General features: G+C 32.8%; 3 protein-coding genes across 7 annotated transcripts; 2 read left to right on the forward strand and 1 right to left on the reverse strand.

The window, feature by feature from the left end:
* Positions 1–4,862, forward strand: LOC130804229 (uncharacterized). Of its 4 annotated transcripts, none has more exons than XM_057668601.1 (4): positions 1–203; positions 1,560–2,617; positions 4,210–4,246; positions 4,448–4,862. In XM_057668601.1, the coding sequence occupies exons 2-3, from the start codon at positions 1,632–1,634 to the stop codon at positions 4,244–4,246; spliced, it is 1,023 nt and encodes a 340-aa protein (XP_057524584.1). In that variant the 5' UTR covers positions 1–203; positions 1,560–1,631; the 3' UTR covers positions 4,448–4,862. The 4 variants fall into 4 exon arrangements, with proteins under 4 accessions (XP_057524584.1, XP_057524585.1, XP_057524588.1 ...); XM_057668603.1 differs by having other exon boundaries at positions 49–331; XM_057668602.1 differs by having other exon boundaries at positions 4,210–4,862.
* A 1,316-nt stretch (positions 4,863–6,178) lies between these two features.
* Positions 6,179–10,994, forward strand: LOC130804656 (replication protein A 32 kDa subunit A-like). 2 transcript variants are annotated; one of them, XM_057669178.1, is made up of 10 exons: positions 6,179–6,325; positions 6,406–6,522; positions 7,273–7,370; positions 7,875–7,916; positions 7,987–8,064; positions 9,819–9,897; positions 9,989–10,087; positions 10,198–10,265; positions 10,464–10,532; positions 10,630–10,994. In XM_057669178.1, exons 1-10 carry the CDS (start codon positions 6,242–6,244, stop codon positions 10,709–10,711), a joined length of 816 nt encoding a protein of 271 aa, XP_057525161.1. In that variant the 5' UTR covers positions 6,179–6,241; the 3' UTR covers positions 10,712–10,994. The 2 variants fall into 2 exon arrangements, with proteins under 2 accessions (XP_057525161.1, XP_057525162.1); XM_057669179.1 differs by having other exon boundaries at positions 6,409–6,522.
* A 436-nt stretch (positions 10,995–11,430) lies between these two features.
* Positions 11,431–13,957, reverse strand: LOC130803760 (fasciclin-like arabinogalactan protein 3). The gene is made up of 3 exons (XM_057667959.1): positions 13,929–13,957; positions 13,367–13,456; positions 11,431–12,199 (listed from the first exon to the last, which is right to left on the reverse strand). The coding sequence occupies exons 1-3, from the start codon at positions 13,955–13,957 to the stop codon at positions 11,431–11,433; spliced, it is 888 nt and encodes a 295-aa protein (XP_057523942.1).
* Between the last annotated feature and the right edge of the window lie 1,412 nt (positions 13,958–15,369).

The following is a 15,369-nucleotide window of genomic DNA, read 5'->3' on the forward strand; positions in this document are numbered from 1 at the left end:
TTATGTAAATTCATCACTATTTTCTACTACTCTTCATGGTCACCAGTCACCACTCACCATTCCTTGAGAGTCGAAAGAGTAAAGAATTTTGCAATATAAAGTGGGGAGATTAGAGTGAGAGAGAAAGTTTACCTACTCCCAAAGGGCTGACTTCTTCAATCTAAGAACTCTTTTCATCCATTTCTTCCTGCTTCTTCACTCAGGTTACGTATTCTTAATTCCTTTCATTTTTCCTTCTTTTGATTGAATTAGTTCAAACCCTTCATCTGATTCTGTTTGCTTGTTCTGCTTTTACCCTTTTCACCACTACGAAATTGCATAATTTTTATGGGTTTGTATTCTTTTTACCCTTTTCTTTCTAGATTGACTGTAATTATCAATTATTTGTCTTTGATTTTATGGGTGATTTTTATGATTTATAATTGATTTGAGGGCATGTTTTGCTGATTTCATCTTCTGGGTGTTGCTTGATTTCATTGAATTTTATTGGGTAGGAATTATATTTCTCTTTGATTCATAAATTTTTCATGGATTGTTAAAGATACAGAACTTAGATCCATGTTTTAGTTTTTGGAATTGATAATTGTTGGATTAAATTAGCCTTTTACCCTTTTCTTTTTTCTTTCTAGATTGACTAAGTCTAAAATCATGATTTGTTTTAGTTGCTGCAAGTTTGATGAGAATGTGTGAGTGTCTGTCATCTAAGGTTTTTGTTGCTGATTACCTTTTTTATAAGGTTTTTGTTTTGTTGTGATTTATGACTATACAACTTTAGGTTTCTATAATAGTGTTATTCATGGACCCACTTTATATGTGGACTGAAGAAGGGAAAGGAAACATGGTGTCTTTATGACAATATTTTGTGATTGTGTAGCTGTGAAGTTAAAAGCTATCTCTTGAGAATTAACATGTATTTGTTGGTAGAGTTGTCCAATATTGACTCAATTAACCGAAACTTAGTATGACTTGACTCGACTCGACCAGATTAACCGCATTTAAAAGTCAATTCAGATTATCAAGATATTTACGTACACATACCTGAAACCCGCATGGACACCCAAATGTACACCTCTCTATTCCTCGGATAGTTAATGCTAGTTTGGGTAATAATGCTTACATCTAGAAGAATTTGGTCTTGGTGGATCTATGCTGGGTGGTTTATGGCTGTAATGGTTACTTGTTAGAAAACTGTTTCAATTTTTTCCATTTGTATGATCATGGGAGTTCATTGTTTTCTCGTTATGTCATCCGGTCATCATCTAGTTGAAACAGATATCAATTCTTTGTTTATCAGTACAACACCTGTTGGAAATTGAAATGTACTTTGATGTACTTGGCGCCGTTTTTCCGCTCATATAAATACACTAGTGATTCCTTCTTTCCCCTTGCATATAGCTCTAATCTTACCTCCAAATATGTTGTTGGGTTGAATGATCTGAAGTAACATCTTTGATAGTAATTCGCGGAATTGTTATTCAATAGTATTTGGCTTCTTTCACATTGTCTCTCTTTCTAAGGCTTCTTTCAATATTAACATCTTTGGTAGTAATTTTTTTCAGAATTTTCATTGGAGATCAAGTTGCTGTGAGATTTAATTTTTGGCATGAGACTTAATTAAGTTTAGGTGTAGTATGTTCATGGCCTTTCAATGTTTTTATAAAAGAGGGCTTCAAAGAAGCACGGGTGGAGGTGGAGGTGGAGGTGGAGGTGGAGGTGGAGGTGGAGTTGAAGATGTTAAGCCTCAGTTGAAGTCTTCCGACATAGTAGAAGTTCCCCTTAATACGAATTGGGATAATATAGCTTGTCCTGTATGCTTGGATTACCCTCATAATGGTGTTTTGCTTCAATGTTCATCTTATGAAAAAGGATGTCGGGCATTTGTTTGTGACACCAATCATTTGCATTCAAACTGCTTAGAGCGTTTTAAAAATGCATATGGAGTAACTTCGGGATCAACACCTTCTACATCATATGCCTTGGAAAGTGAGAATCTAGGATCAGTGGTACCCGAAAGCAATTGTAAACCAACTTGTCCCTTGTGTAGGGGAGAGGTAAATGGTTGGGTTGTTATTGAGAAGGCTCGAGAATATCTCAATCAGAAAAAACGCTATTGTGAAGAGGAGCGGTGTTGTTTTGTCGGTACTTATTTAGAACTTCAAAAACATGCTCAAAAAGAACATCCTAACTCTCGTCCATCGAGGATTGATCCCGCACGTCAGCTTGATTGGGAGAATTTCCAGCAGTCATCTGAAATGGTCGATGTTCTTAGTACCATACATTCAGAAGTTCCTCGTGGAGTTGTTTTGGGCGACTACGTGATTGAATATGGTGACGATGATACTGCTGATGAGTATGAGGACTTCCCTGGCGATGAAGGGAATTGGTGGACTTCTTGTATATTGTATCAGGTGTTTGATAATCTCCGAAATAGTCGGAATAGACGGAGGTCCCGAACTGCCGATGCAAGAAGAGGAAGCCGTCGTTCTAGCAATGATACATCCAATTCTGATGATGGCTCGGTGACATCTATAGAATTTCCCGACTACAGAGGAGATGAGACTGATGATGAATATGTAAATTCCAGAGGCCCTGGAAGAAGTAACTTCGGTCATCGGAGGTTAGTTTAGCTATTCATTGTTCTTTTTGGTTCATTTTTTATATGGGTTTCCAGCAGTTCATTCTCATGTCTTATTTTCTAGATTATATGTTGTTCTGACTGGTTTATATTCTATTAAGTGTTGGTAAGATGGGCATTATGCATGCAATGAAACTTGATTTACTCGATTAAGTAATCTTTTTCAAATATTTGTATTGACTTTTGTGATTCTCGCTTGGATGGTATCCCACCTAGTACTCAAATTAATAAGCTAAAGTAAACCAGTGTAACATGATTCACGTGTTAATTCGTTTTTTGAATTTGTGATTTGCTCAAAATGACCCTAAAATAGCCCTAAATCGACCATAATTCACTTTTTTTGATTCGCAATTCACAAGGAAATTAGTGAATTATATGACAGTGAGCCAAACTTGTAAGCAACAATAAACATTGGCAAATAATGGTTTGTATTGTCAAAATAATTCAAACAAATTGACAAATTTGATTGCATATAAACGAGAAGGATGAAGTTGTTCTTGATGCAATAGTTATAAATTTGCACACAATGTAGTGCCATAGTACGTTTATATGACCTATGTTTTGGGGACTTTGGTTTGTAAATTAGAGGGTTTTTTCGTTTGTATGAATTTAAACTGAAATGGTACAAGTGCTTTGAAGCTATTTGTCTAATGTAGGTGAGTTATATGGACGTAAGGATGATGAAATTGGCTAGGTAACATGAGTAACTATCTGTTTGTACAACAACGTCTAAGACTTAATCCCAAAATAAAAGGAGTCGGTTCTACGTGAATTCTTCTTCTCCATTCAATTTGATTTTCTACCGGCTTAACTTGCAATTCTTTGACTCGTTTCCTCCAGGCCATCTTCGGTTTTACTCACCTTTTTTAAATCCCACAAGTTTCAACTTTTCAACTTTTTAATTTTCTTACCGATTCCGTTATGTCCTGTCCTTGCGAGTGTCAAAAAACAATTCTCTTTCATCTTCTCCTCAATATTTGCGAGTTTTGACCCCTAAGTCTTTTCTTATATTTTTGTTTTGCATTATAGCTCTCAAGGTATGTCGGCTCATTCATCAAAGCTTCACATTTTTGCAACTCCCATATTCTTACTATGATCCTTTCTAAAGGCTCAACATTCTTATGCATATAGTAGCGTTCACGATAAAACTTGCTCTTCAGCTTAAAGGTCATATCTCAACCACATAATATCCTAGTAGCCGTTTTATTTGTTTTTGCCACCTTCACCTAATTCAATGTGTAATTACCTCTTTAAAAGAGCTAAATCTGCTAGTTGTCAGTAATTTTCTGATTTCGATGATGTTTAAAACATGTTTATACTTGGAAGTTATATTGTGCATCCCCTTTGTTTTAAGATCCTGTTAATTCATATCCTGGGATTCGGCCTCACCAACTTGCCTCCAAGTTTCTCATTCCTTCTAGATTCGATCTTTTTAATTGATATGTACTTATTCATCGATTGAGTTGAGACGCGTTACATGCAATTATTTGCAACAAAATATAAAAAATTCGGGTTGTGTTTGCTGAATTGCTGCTTCCACTGAAATGCTCTAAATTTTACGACATTTTTTGCAGTTCTCGAAGACGACGCTCCCGCTTCTATGACCATTAGGTGCTTAACTTGTTCGTACTATAATTCATGCAACTTTATTTCGGATTATGTTTGCGGATGCTACCCTCTAACCCCGTCTCTCCTCCCGAAAAAAGAAAGTGGCTGAGTCAATGTGATAGCACGAGCTTCATTTATATCGTTTTAAAGTACTACCAGTTATTAGTCTGTTGCTAAAATCCCTAAATTTCGTGCCTTAAACAGAAGCTGAGGAGAATAGTGGAAAACCAAGCATAGAAGTGCTGATATGATGCTACGATCAGTATCCCATCTTCAGCTGCAGCAATCGACACACCGAAATATTCAATACCGGGTCTGCTAGTTAGATATGAATTCTCGATGGTTTCTAGTTCTAGAGATTAATTTTATTTGATGGCGTTTGGTAACGCTGCACCAAATGTTAGGTTAGGGATAAAGGATTTCTGGGTTTGTTTGCATTTGGTGCAATGTTTGTACATATTTTTTGCTTACTTTTATTGACAATGTCAGGAGTTGGGGTAGTACAATTTCTTTGGCAACTAGTGGGTGTTCTTTTGGATTTATAAATGAAAATTATTAGATGTTTTTTGGCCTTACTATGAAAGAAATTAAAATGTTTTGTATAATTTTGCCTATTTGAGATGTTCGTGTTAATGGAGTTGGACAAACGGTTGATAGTTAGTTAATAGCTAATTAGAGTGATTGATTTGGTCAATTAATTTTGAATATGCTGGTGTAAATATTTTGTTCTATATTAGTTTATTTATAATAACAAGGTGTTTTAATCAGCTAATTACTAAATATTAATATTAGATGGTTTAGTTTTTTAGATCATTCAATCATCTTTTTATTAATAAGGGCGCCAAAATTTAAGGATAGAGATTCTAAATCTTTTAATACGTGTAGGAAATAATTTGTTTGTTTCTTGCGAGTTGTTCTTTCTTATTGGCAAAGTGGATTCTCATGGACCATAATTTTGAATAAGTCAAGAAGAATAACTTGTTAAACCTATGCACTTAAATACAAATATTTATAAATTTTTATGGTGGATGAATGTTATTGTTAGCATTGGGGTCTTGATCATTATACCAAGTTAACTTGTATTATTTAATCTATTACTATTAATATTATGTTGTTTATACACAAATTGCTATGAACAAGACATTTGTTGGCTCAATCATTTGAAAACGGCTGATTCTTAAAAGTAGGTATTTTGGTCGATTATTGATTTTTAACTTTTTTATAAGTGAAAAAAATATAAAATAATTTATTTGATAGATTTTTTATTTAGCTTATTTAAAACCAAAATGAAAAGCTAATTTGATTGTTCTTTCATTGACTTATGGTTTTGTGAATCACATTTTTTCTTATAAAATATTTACTTTAAATAGTTGGCTTATTCAACTAGTTTAAAGCCAATAATATGAAAAGTAAATATTTACTTGATGTCCCCTAAACACAAACTTATTATACTCTAAACCTCATTTTGCATGATGTAAAATCTTACTTGATATGCTGAAAATTTTTTCTTCATATGCTGTAAAACCCTAAGTTGAGGTATTCTAAATACTTATTAAATTTATCCTAAATGCCTACATGAGGTGTATTAAATGCCTACTTGATGTATTGTGAACCATTACTTGACTTATCTTAAATGTCTACTTGATTATATTTAGTTGCATTTACTCACTCGTTAACTTTTTTCACCAACTCAACTGATTAAAAGTATTTTTAAAAGTAAAAATAGCTAAGTTTGAGATTTGTGTTTAAATAAAACACAAACTAGAATTTTTTATAAATTGAAAAATAAAGTTTAGAGTTTAAAAGTCAATTTTTGTTTTGAATAGAGATTTTTATTTTTGATTACAAAAACTTAAAATCTGAAACAAGAAAGGGCGGGAAAGCAAAGTATAATATGGCGCTAAAACTAAATTTCTAATAAATCCTTCATTTTTTGCTTTTACATTTCGATTCAATTAAATTCAAAACCCTAACTTTCTCTTTCCATCTCTAAGCAAAATGATGTTCTCTCAAAGTCAGTACGAAAATGGATTTACTTATTCTCAATTAACTCAATCAGATTCCACTCCGTCTCCTGCTAAAGTATTTTCTCTTACTTGATCTTTTTAGTTTTCTAAAATTATTATGATTTTTGACTAATTTCTTGTTTGATTTTTGTGTAGCAGAGTAGAGATCCACAAGGAACAATTCCAGTAACAGTGAAGCAAATCAGTCAAGCATCTCCCTCATCCACCGATGATAAATCCAATTTCAATATCGATGGTGTTAACGTTACCAATGTATTTTCCTCCCTCTACTTTATTTATTAGTTTTATGTCGTTTAAGGCGGACACTAGGGTTTCTGTAAATGTCATACGATTTTTACTTGCTGTGTCTTGTTTGTGAGGAATTTTCTTTATGTTTTTTTCGAAATAGTTTGTGATGAATTGCTAATTGCGTTAAAAAATCTGAAAACAAGGGAATTGGGGGTATTTTATATGATAAATTGATACTATGTTCATCAGTTCATGATGCAAATTGCAAACTAATGCTATGAAGTGACTACACTTACAAATTTTTAGAACTGCATTGATTATGTTACCATTCTTTTTAATATCCATAGTTTCATGAGGATAGAAGTCAAATTTTTATTTGAAATCTTTAGGTACTGAAAATGTGAAAGGGACAATGATGGGCAAAAATCTTATATTTTAATCGAGCTAACTGTTATGTAAAAATATGTTGGGGAGAGTATTAGTGATAGAAGTTGAGTATTTTGAACATAGAAACCAAATATAACCAACATCTTTGAAATGAGTGTGTTTTATAAGCTTCCTATTTGCATTCTCACATGTTATAAAAGCGTCCAATATCTATTTTACCTTTATATACTTTTTGTGCGTTGTGTGCAGGTTGGGGCATTGATAAGTTTGATGTTTTTTTTTTTGAAGAATTAGTTCTTTACAATTTGGTTATCGCTGAAAATTTCATATTGAATTGATTTATTATGTTGCTTATGTGATAATCTTCAAGTCTATTTTGGTTTTCAGGTAAAATTGGTGGGAATGATTTTTGATGAAACTGAGAAAGTGACTGATGTTTCCTTTACCCTTGACGATGGAACTGGTCGTATTGGGTGCAAAAGATGGTATCTTCCCTTTCTCTTGGTTTTTTTTGTGCTAAAGGTCTGACATGTTTTTGTCATTGATATTTCATATGCTGGATCATTATGAAGGTTAAAGTACTGTAAGATTGAGCTTGATACTATGACAATAAAATTTCAATTGAACAAGAATGTAGTGATTCACAATGTAAACAAGAAAAAACCCAAAATTTTGGAGTTATTCAGAAATTGATCGAGACAGCAACTACTTCGCACATAAACCACACTAAAAGCTGTCATAATAATTCTTTTAATGTGGATTATGTGTGAAATAGTTGTCTCAATCAATTTCTAAATATCTCAAAATTTTTGGGTTTTTCTTGCTTACATTGTGAATCACTATATTCTTGTTCAATAGAAATTTTATTTAAGTAATATTCTTTAACTGAAGGTTATTTTTGAAGTAGATGATGTCTAGATCAATTTCTGATATCTCAAATGTTTTGGGTCTTGTGAATGGCTTACGTTCTTGTTCAATTTGATCTTCAGGCTCAATGAAGCTTTTGATAGAAAGCAAATGGAGATCATAGAGTAAGTTGTCTAATAGTTATATTTGCCTTTTCAGTTAGATGAATGGTGATTAATTACTTTTTTCTTGCAGAGATGGCATGTACGTTAGGCTTGTTGGCCACTTGAAGAGCTCCAGAGGCAATGCAGAAATAGTTGTGTTTCACATGCGGTAAGTTCAAATTACTTTTACTGTTTCTTTCAATATTTTTTGTTATAGTAGTGATGTTCTCCACTCTTCAGTATACCAATAATGATCACACACCTTTTATATCATGAACAAATCAGAAAACGGAATTGGCTAGAGATAAATATTCTGTAGGAAAAATTGTGTAATTTGGTAACAATGAGTGAATTTTGTAAAGATGCTTGTTGGGGTTTTGTCCTTCTTGATGATGTAACTCATGTAGAAACTTGAGTCAAATTTGTAAAGTTGTGGGAAGGAAATTTCTGGATGAGTTGTCTTGAAAAACCTTGCATGACCTTAAAGAGCCTTTGAAGGTGAAGTGGGGTAATGGCTAAATGAATTGCGAACAATGGAGAAGAAATGCTGCTAGGGGCGGTGTTGGAAAAACCCTTTCACACTCAAAGATGATAGGAAAGGTGGTAATGGTACAAAGCTAGATAGACGCTCTTAGTTGAACAAATGGCGCAAGCTTGCTTACCTTGGAGATTTAACCAATGGATATATATACCAAATAGGTTTGACTGTTGTTTAGTGGTTACGTTTGCGTTGTCTATTGAAGTTTTACTGAATAGAAGGGGAATTGGTATAATTTGCTGATTCTTTAAGCCAATAACAGGTGGTTTTAGAAGTTGGAGTTGATAAGAGTTACCTAGCATTTGCAGATATAGAGCTAAGTTGTCGATTTACTGTTTTTTTTCTTGCTGGAAATTCACAATAAAAGTTGGTACTTCTTAGTAAAGGTCGTGCCAATTTCCACGGCAATGCTTGTCTAGCTTAAAATCTTATTCTTACCAGCAGCTGGCTATCAAATAGGTTGATCATTGGCCCGTCAGAATTCAGTATGTGTAGGGGGTATGCTCGTTAAAAGTCTGTTATTGATGAAGCATTTTTCTGCTTTCCATTATTTCATTTGTTCTGATGCGGCTCTACTAGTTCTAGGTTCCTGCTTGATTGAGAGGGCTTGTTTGCTAGCTCCAATGTCATCTTAAATGAAGACAAAAGGTTATTTATATCATTAGTAGCTTCATCCTAGATACTCTTAAAGGGGCTCTTCATAACGTCACGATTGTCTGGAAAGGGGGCACAATATTTTTACAAATTAGCTGCTGTCGCCTGTCGAACAATTTGGAAAATTGATCAAGTATTGTGGTCTCCAGAATAATTCACATGGCTCATATGATCTCATGGTTTTAGTAGAGGGTTCCAACAATTTAAAATTTTGCTTTTTTCGTAGAGTACACTTATTTGCACCCTGCCTAGTTGAGATTATATTAGGTGTTTGGATGTTATTACCTTTATGTATAGCTTTTTCTAGCATAAGCATGTGTTTGATAAGCATTTGTTTGTGTAAGTAGAAGCTAAGTCATGTCATCAAACACTAAATAGTCAAATTTGCAATATTGTACACCTATGTCTGTAACATAGCCAATTTCAGTTTCCCTTTGTCCCTGCAGTACTTATTTGAAGTGATGTAAATTCGATTGGAGCCTGTGCTAAAGTTCTATATTTGCTATTGTAAATACGAACTTCACTGAGTTTTTATTGCTTGAGAAGGAATAACAATAATGTTTTTGTTGGTAAAAAAATGATATTTTTGATGGTGGAGGGATTTCCATTAAGAGCTCGAAATCAATTTAGTCTGGCTTGAAGACCAAATTGATCAGCAAGAGAATGTTCACTTTCATTCTAAAATTTCTAGTAATATGGTTTTCAGTAAGTTTTTAATCTCGTCGTTGCAGGCCTGTTAGTGATTTCAATGAAGTTACCCTCCATCAAGTAGAATGCATTCATCAGCATCTTTTGAATGATAAGTCACAGGTCATATTTCTAGGCCTCAGCTACATTATAATCAGGAAGTTATATTTGCACTGAATTCTCATTTTGATTTTCGTATTTTCTTCGTGAGCAGAAGGGCGACCCACTTCCTCCAAATTTAATGACAGAATCATCACAGAACAATCTAGTCAAAGTTGAATCCAATACATTCCAGTCATCTACACCAAATCAAGTAAACTTGAGATACCAATTTCTGTTTCAACCCTAAAATCCATCCCATTAAGTTTTCTATTTCCCACTACTTTTTGATTGATCTTTTTCTACTGTAATTCTTCAATGCAGATGAGTGTTGATGGGTTAAAAGACATTGATCAGAGGGTACTAGATTTTCTACAGCAATCTTCAAGCTTGTAAGCAGTCACTTTGGAAACTCTTTTGCTTATATTATCTTTCGTCTAGATTATCGTTTTATACAATCTCCCCCCTCCCCCCCCCCCATTTTCCACGAACGCAGACTGTTTCTCTCGAATCGCATATATTTTCTTTCGTCTACATTTGCGTCATTCCTGAATAAATGCCAAATTTACTGAAAACTAGTATTCCTTTAGGGCTCAAGAAAAGGGTGTACACAGGGATGAAATAGCTCGGCATCTGAAGGTCCCTGTTGAGAAGATAATGTAAACCATTTCCTCTATCAATTTCATCATCTTTTGTAAAAATCTGGATGAGATTTCATACATTTACGCTTTCCTCGCTGTTATCTTGCTTTCTCAGGGAATCCATCACTTGTCTAGAGGATGAAGGCTTAATATACTCCACTGTTGACGACTTCCACTTCAAGTCTACTGCTGTTTGATAGCCTTTTTATGACTGAAATGTGAAATAGCTGATCGGATGGTTTGCTGCTGAAGCTTCAATCACATTTTCGTGTAGTGACGACATTAATCCAATAGTGTTCTCCATATTTAGCTTAGGTATGTGTTTTTATAGTATATGGTTTATTTAAGAAGCAAGTTAAATGCATCTATGTTGTATAGTTTGGCTCTAGTTCAATATGAGCACTTCTAGCACTTATTGTTAACTCTTATTTGCTGCCTGTTCTGTTTCATTACTGATTTTGTATAAAATTTTTGCTCCAAGTAAACTTTGTTGCCACTAAAATATGAATATTCGTTGTATGGTTCACGTAGGAAATCGAATAGTTGGTAATTTTGCATTGTCATAGCCAAAAAACGCTTACATTATGAGCGGTTCTATTCAGAGAACCGCAAGACATTGTCAGTGCCTTTGAAGCTGCTCACATTTAGAAAAGTTCATTAAATAGAGCCCTTCATATTCTGAGGTGTTTTTTGATTTAAAATGCGGGTGCAGTCCTACCTATATTTTCTCTCGAAAAATTATTCTAAAGCAGATAAAATTTTTATTCTGCATGTTATAATATGCGTAAAATAAAAAAGAAACAAAAGAAGTATATTAATTAGATGATAACATAAAATAGTTTGACATTTTTTTACATATCCTAAATTGTTTTTTTTTTTTACATTTTTTAATAAAAAATTCAATATAACTTACATTTTAAAGCTCTTGTATAGGTCCACTAGTAGCCAATGCCACCAAACCCATCAAAGCAACACACACAACCCCACCAACACTTGACCTTTTACCACCATTCTTATTTGTCATCTTAGCCGTAGTATCTGAATCCGCCTCATCTCCGCCTTGTGGAGCCGGACCAGGTCTGGCTCCATCAGGGGTTACCGCCTCACTATCATCACTCGGCTCAGGGGCATTACCCTTTTCATCCTCCGGCGGGGAAGAGGGCGGAACATCCCCTTTCTTCGCAGGCGGAGGAGGACTAGTAGGAGCCGCAGACGGTGCTCCTTTAACCTGATCAAGCCCAGGAGTAACAATAGGCTTACTAACCTCAATCACTGCAATGTTAAAAGGCTGAGTACCCACAACCTTAACCATTTTAGACTCTTGTGGGGCCCCTTTAACAGCAGAAGAAAACACTATTTCTTCACCAACTTTACTTATATGTGTAATTCCTTGCTGTCCATTAGCTTGTCCTGTTTTTTGGAATAAATTTGTAGCATTAGCGGACTTAACCATGTTTTGTAACTTAATTACATCATAATAATCAAGAATTACATGGGTTCTAAGTATTGAATCTAATACAAATTGTGTGGACCCACTAATCAAATCTGCTTCTGGGTTTGAAAGAACAAGAACTGTTACTGTTCCTAAGCTATTAATTTTTGTGGACAAATTGGTTTTAATGAGGAGATTATTGAATGTGGAGTATTCTTTATGGTTATCTAAAAAATGGGTTATGTTAAATGCACTAATTGAAGTTGTAAAAAATATGAAAATGGAGATAATAATATGGATAATATTGGGACCCATCTTTGAGATTAAGAATCAAAATGGATATTTGTTGTGATAATGGAATTTAATTTAATTCTTAAATCTCAAAGATGTTGGATAATAATAATCCAACCTAGTATTGATAAAAATAAGTTGTATTTCCTCCCTTAATTTATGAGGATTTTGAGGGGACTTTAATAAGAAAATTATAAATAGTGAATGCATTTTGTGATTTGTGTTGCATGATGAGATCAAATTGGGTGTTAATATTTTTGCATGGTTTGTGTTTGTTTTTCAACCTATTTTATTGGTGTGTAATTTAATTTCCAATTCTAATTTTAGACATCAATAATAAAATGAAAAGTTGTATCCCCTTTAGTTGTTATAAAAGCAAGTGTGGATGACTATTATAGGGTAGTTTTTGTACTTGTTATTTTGACCAATGGGTGACTTTCATAAATTATTGAAAATTTAGGACTCAATTGTTATTGTTTTTATTTTTAGTTTTTGGTTTTTAAATCTAAATTAAAAATAGAAAATCAGAAAAGTGATTTGTCTTTTTTAATTGTTAGTTTTTAAAATAATTTTTTAATAAATTTGACTAACTTATTATTTATGTGCATATTCCCTTTTATTTAATAGAAAAAAGGATTGTTTTTTTATTTTATGGAATAAAATAAATTTATCAAGAAGAAACCTCATTTAAGTCCATATGTGTGGGAGACGAATCATTTAAAATGAGCTGCTTTGAAAATTCCAAGAGAAAAGTTTTACAAATTAGAATAAAACGAACACAAACTATTTAAGATGAATTATCTCCCAAACCGTGATGATGAGAATCCAAAACAAAACAATCACAACACGATGGCTAACTACAATATGCTCTCCAAGCCCCGGTCGAACTTTTAAATTCTTATAAATTTATTTTTACATTTAATTTTGTTTAAACTATACAATATATTAACCTAAGATCAATATTTTTAACTTTTTGTCGATAGTTATTAATAAAAATATATAAAATTGATAAAAATTACTACATTGTAGATATAGGACAAGGCGCGTGGTATTGGGCGGTTAAAATCTCATACCCACGCCTACCAACTACCTTTAACGAATAGGACTTTTCATACTCATACCCACTCACAATCTACCAAAATCATCCCAAACACGTCTGTCATCCCTATGAACACATGCAACAACTACGCAACATGTACCAAGAGAATTAGGTCTTACCCTAATAGAAGAGCAAATATTAAATTTCTGAGTTCAAATAGATGAGCAAATATCACTTTTTTAAGTAAAATCATAAATTCAGATAAAAGAGCAAATATTACCTTTTTATATAAAATCTTGAGTTCAATTATCACCTAATTCTACTTTTTCCCTTTGCTTACCCTATAATAAAAAAAACTAAATAAATTTATACGGTCTTACAAACAAACAACTAAAGCCAAAAAAAAAAATAGATTAAGGAACATGAGCAACCCAATTAATACTCTCTTTTAGGGCTGTTCAGAAAAAACCAACCCACTGACCCGTTAAACCGTAACATAAATGACGGGTCAATTTTTTAAAAAAATTGCAACATGTGGATCGGATTATAAGCCGATATTAAATTTTAACGAGTACCTGGTGACCCGCTGAAAAGATTAGGTTTTAGGGTTTTAAAAGACACATGTTTTTTAACTGAATTTTCAGTTTTTCACTCTCCCAAGTCGCCGTTCTCTTCTTTCATCTTTCAATCTTCATCTTCTTTCAAACTTTTTCTTTCAAATTTTTTCTGTTTTAATCGATTGTAATATAATCTTTTCATCTTCATCGTTTTAATCCATTGTAATATGTCTTTAATCTTCATCTTCTCGTGTATGTAATATGATCAATTCATCTTCACCGTTCATCGACTGTCATTCATTTTACTCGCTGTTCCTTTTTAATTTTGCTGAATTTGGGACTATTCTTGTCATATTTATCCTTCATTTCACTCAATTTTAATTTTGCTCATAAATATGATAGAGAATAAAGGAAAGTCATACTTTTTATTCTAGTTTTTCAAGTTGCTGGAGATTTCGTTAATATTTATCTTGCTGATACTATTCTTCCTTCATCCAACTTCATACTATTCTTGATTTCTTGCTCATATTATTCTTCCCTCTTCAAACTTAAATATGGCAAAATAAATTTAGGATAAATACGACAAGTATTAGACTCAAAATTTTAGTCAAAATTCTGCTCAAACTTTACTCAAAAGCTGCCACATAATTAACATTAAAATCTGCCAAAAAAAAAACGGTGTCCCGATCTGACTTATGCGGATATCCAAAATTTAATTACTCGCATTAATTGGGTCAGAATACGGGCCGTTAAAAAAAGTACCCGACTAATCGGATACCCGTCTTTCTGAGTACCCAAGGTTACCCGTTAATAAACACCCTACTCTCTTTGTCTCTATAACTTTATCACATCTATTTTTAGTTTGTATACTTTTTATTTTGCTTCGACTTTCTTTTATAAATTTTTTATATTAGTTTCTTTTTTTTTATTTACATAAGTTTTCTTTGATCTTATTTATATTATATAAATGATTTTAATCTTTTCGTTCCCTAAAAAAAATTTTCACTAATATTCTTTTAAAATTTTTTTATATTTATTAACTCTATTTTTTCTCCATTAAATTTGTTATTTAATAAAATATATATCCATTGAGAGAATTTATGTTAATCACAGTTACTCAGAATAGCGATAAATGACTATATGTTGCCTAATTTTATAGGGGAAGTTTGGTGTTTTCTTTTATTATTTTCTTGTTTTATTTATTTTAATATTATATCTTTTGTTTTTTGGTGATGATTTTGTTATCGGCCTCTCTCTTGAGAGATCGTATTTTCTAAATACGGTTCTCAAAAGCCTAGCCGATTATGTTAATTTTAAAAACAACTGACGCGCACGTGTAATTGTAATATGAAAAGTCACATAATATATTTGGAGTTATAACAACATTTATTCGGGGTTGTAACATAATATATAGTTCGGTATATAATGGTCTGTGTTTGAGGGTATAATATTTTTATAATACCAAATGTTATGTTATAACTCAAAATGTATGTTGTTATAACTCCATATATATAATACTATTACTTCAAATATACA

The sequence above is a fragment of the Amaranthus tricolor genome, chromosome 17, assembly GCF_026212465.1.
Source record: "Amaranthus tricolor cultivar Red isolate AtriRed21 chromosome 17, ASM2621246v1, whole genome shotgun sequence".
NCBI classification, from domain to species: domain Eukaryota; kingdom Viridiplantae; phylum Streptophyta; class Magnoliopsida; order Caryophyllales; family Amaranthaceae; genus Amaranthus; species Amaranthus tricolor.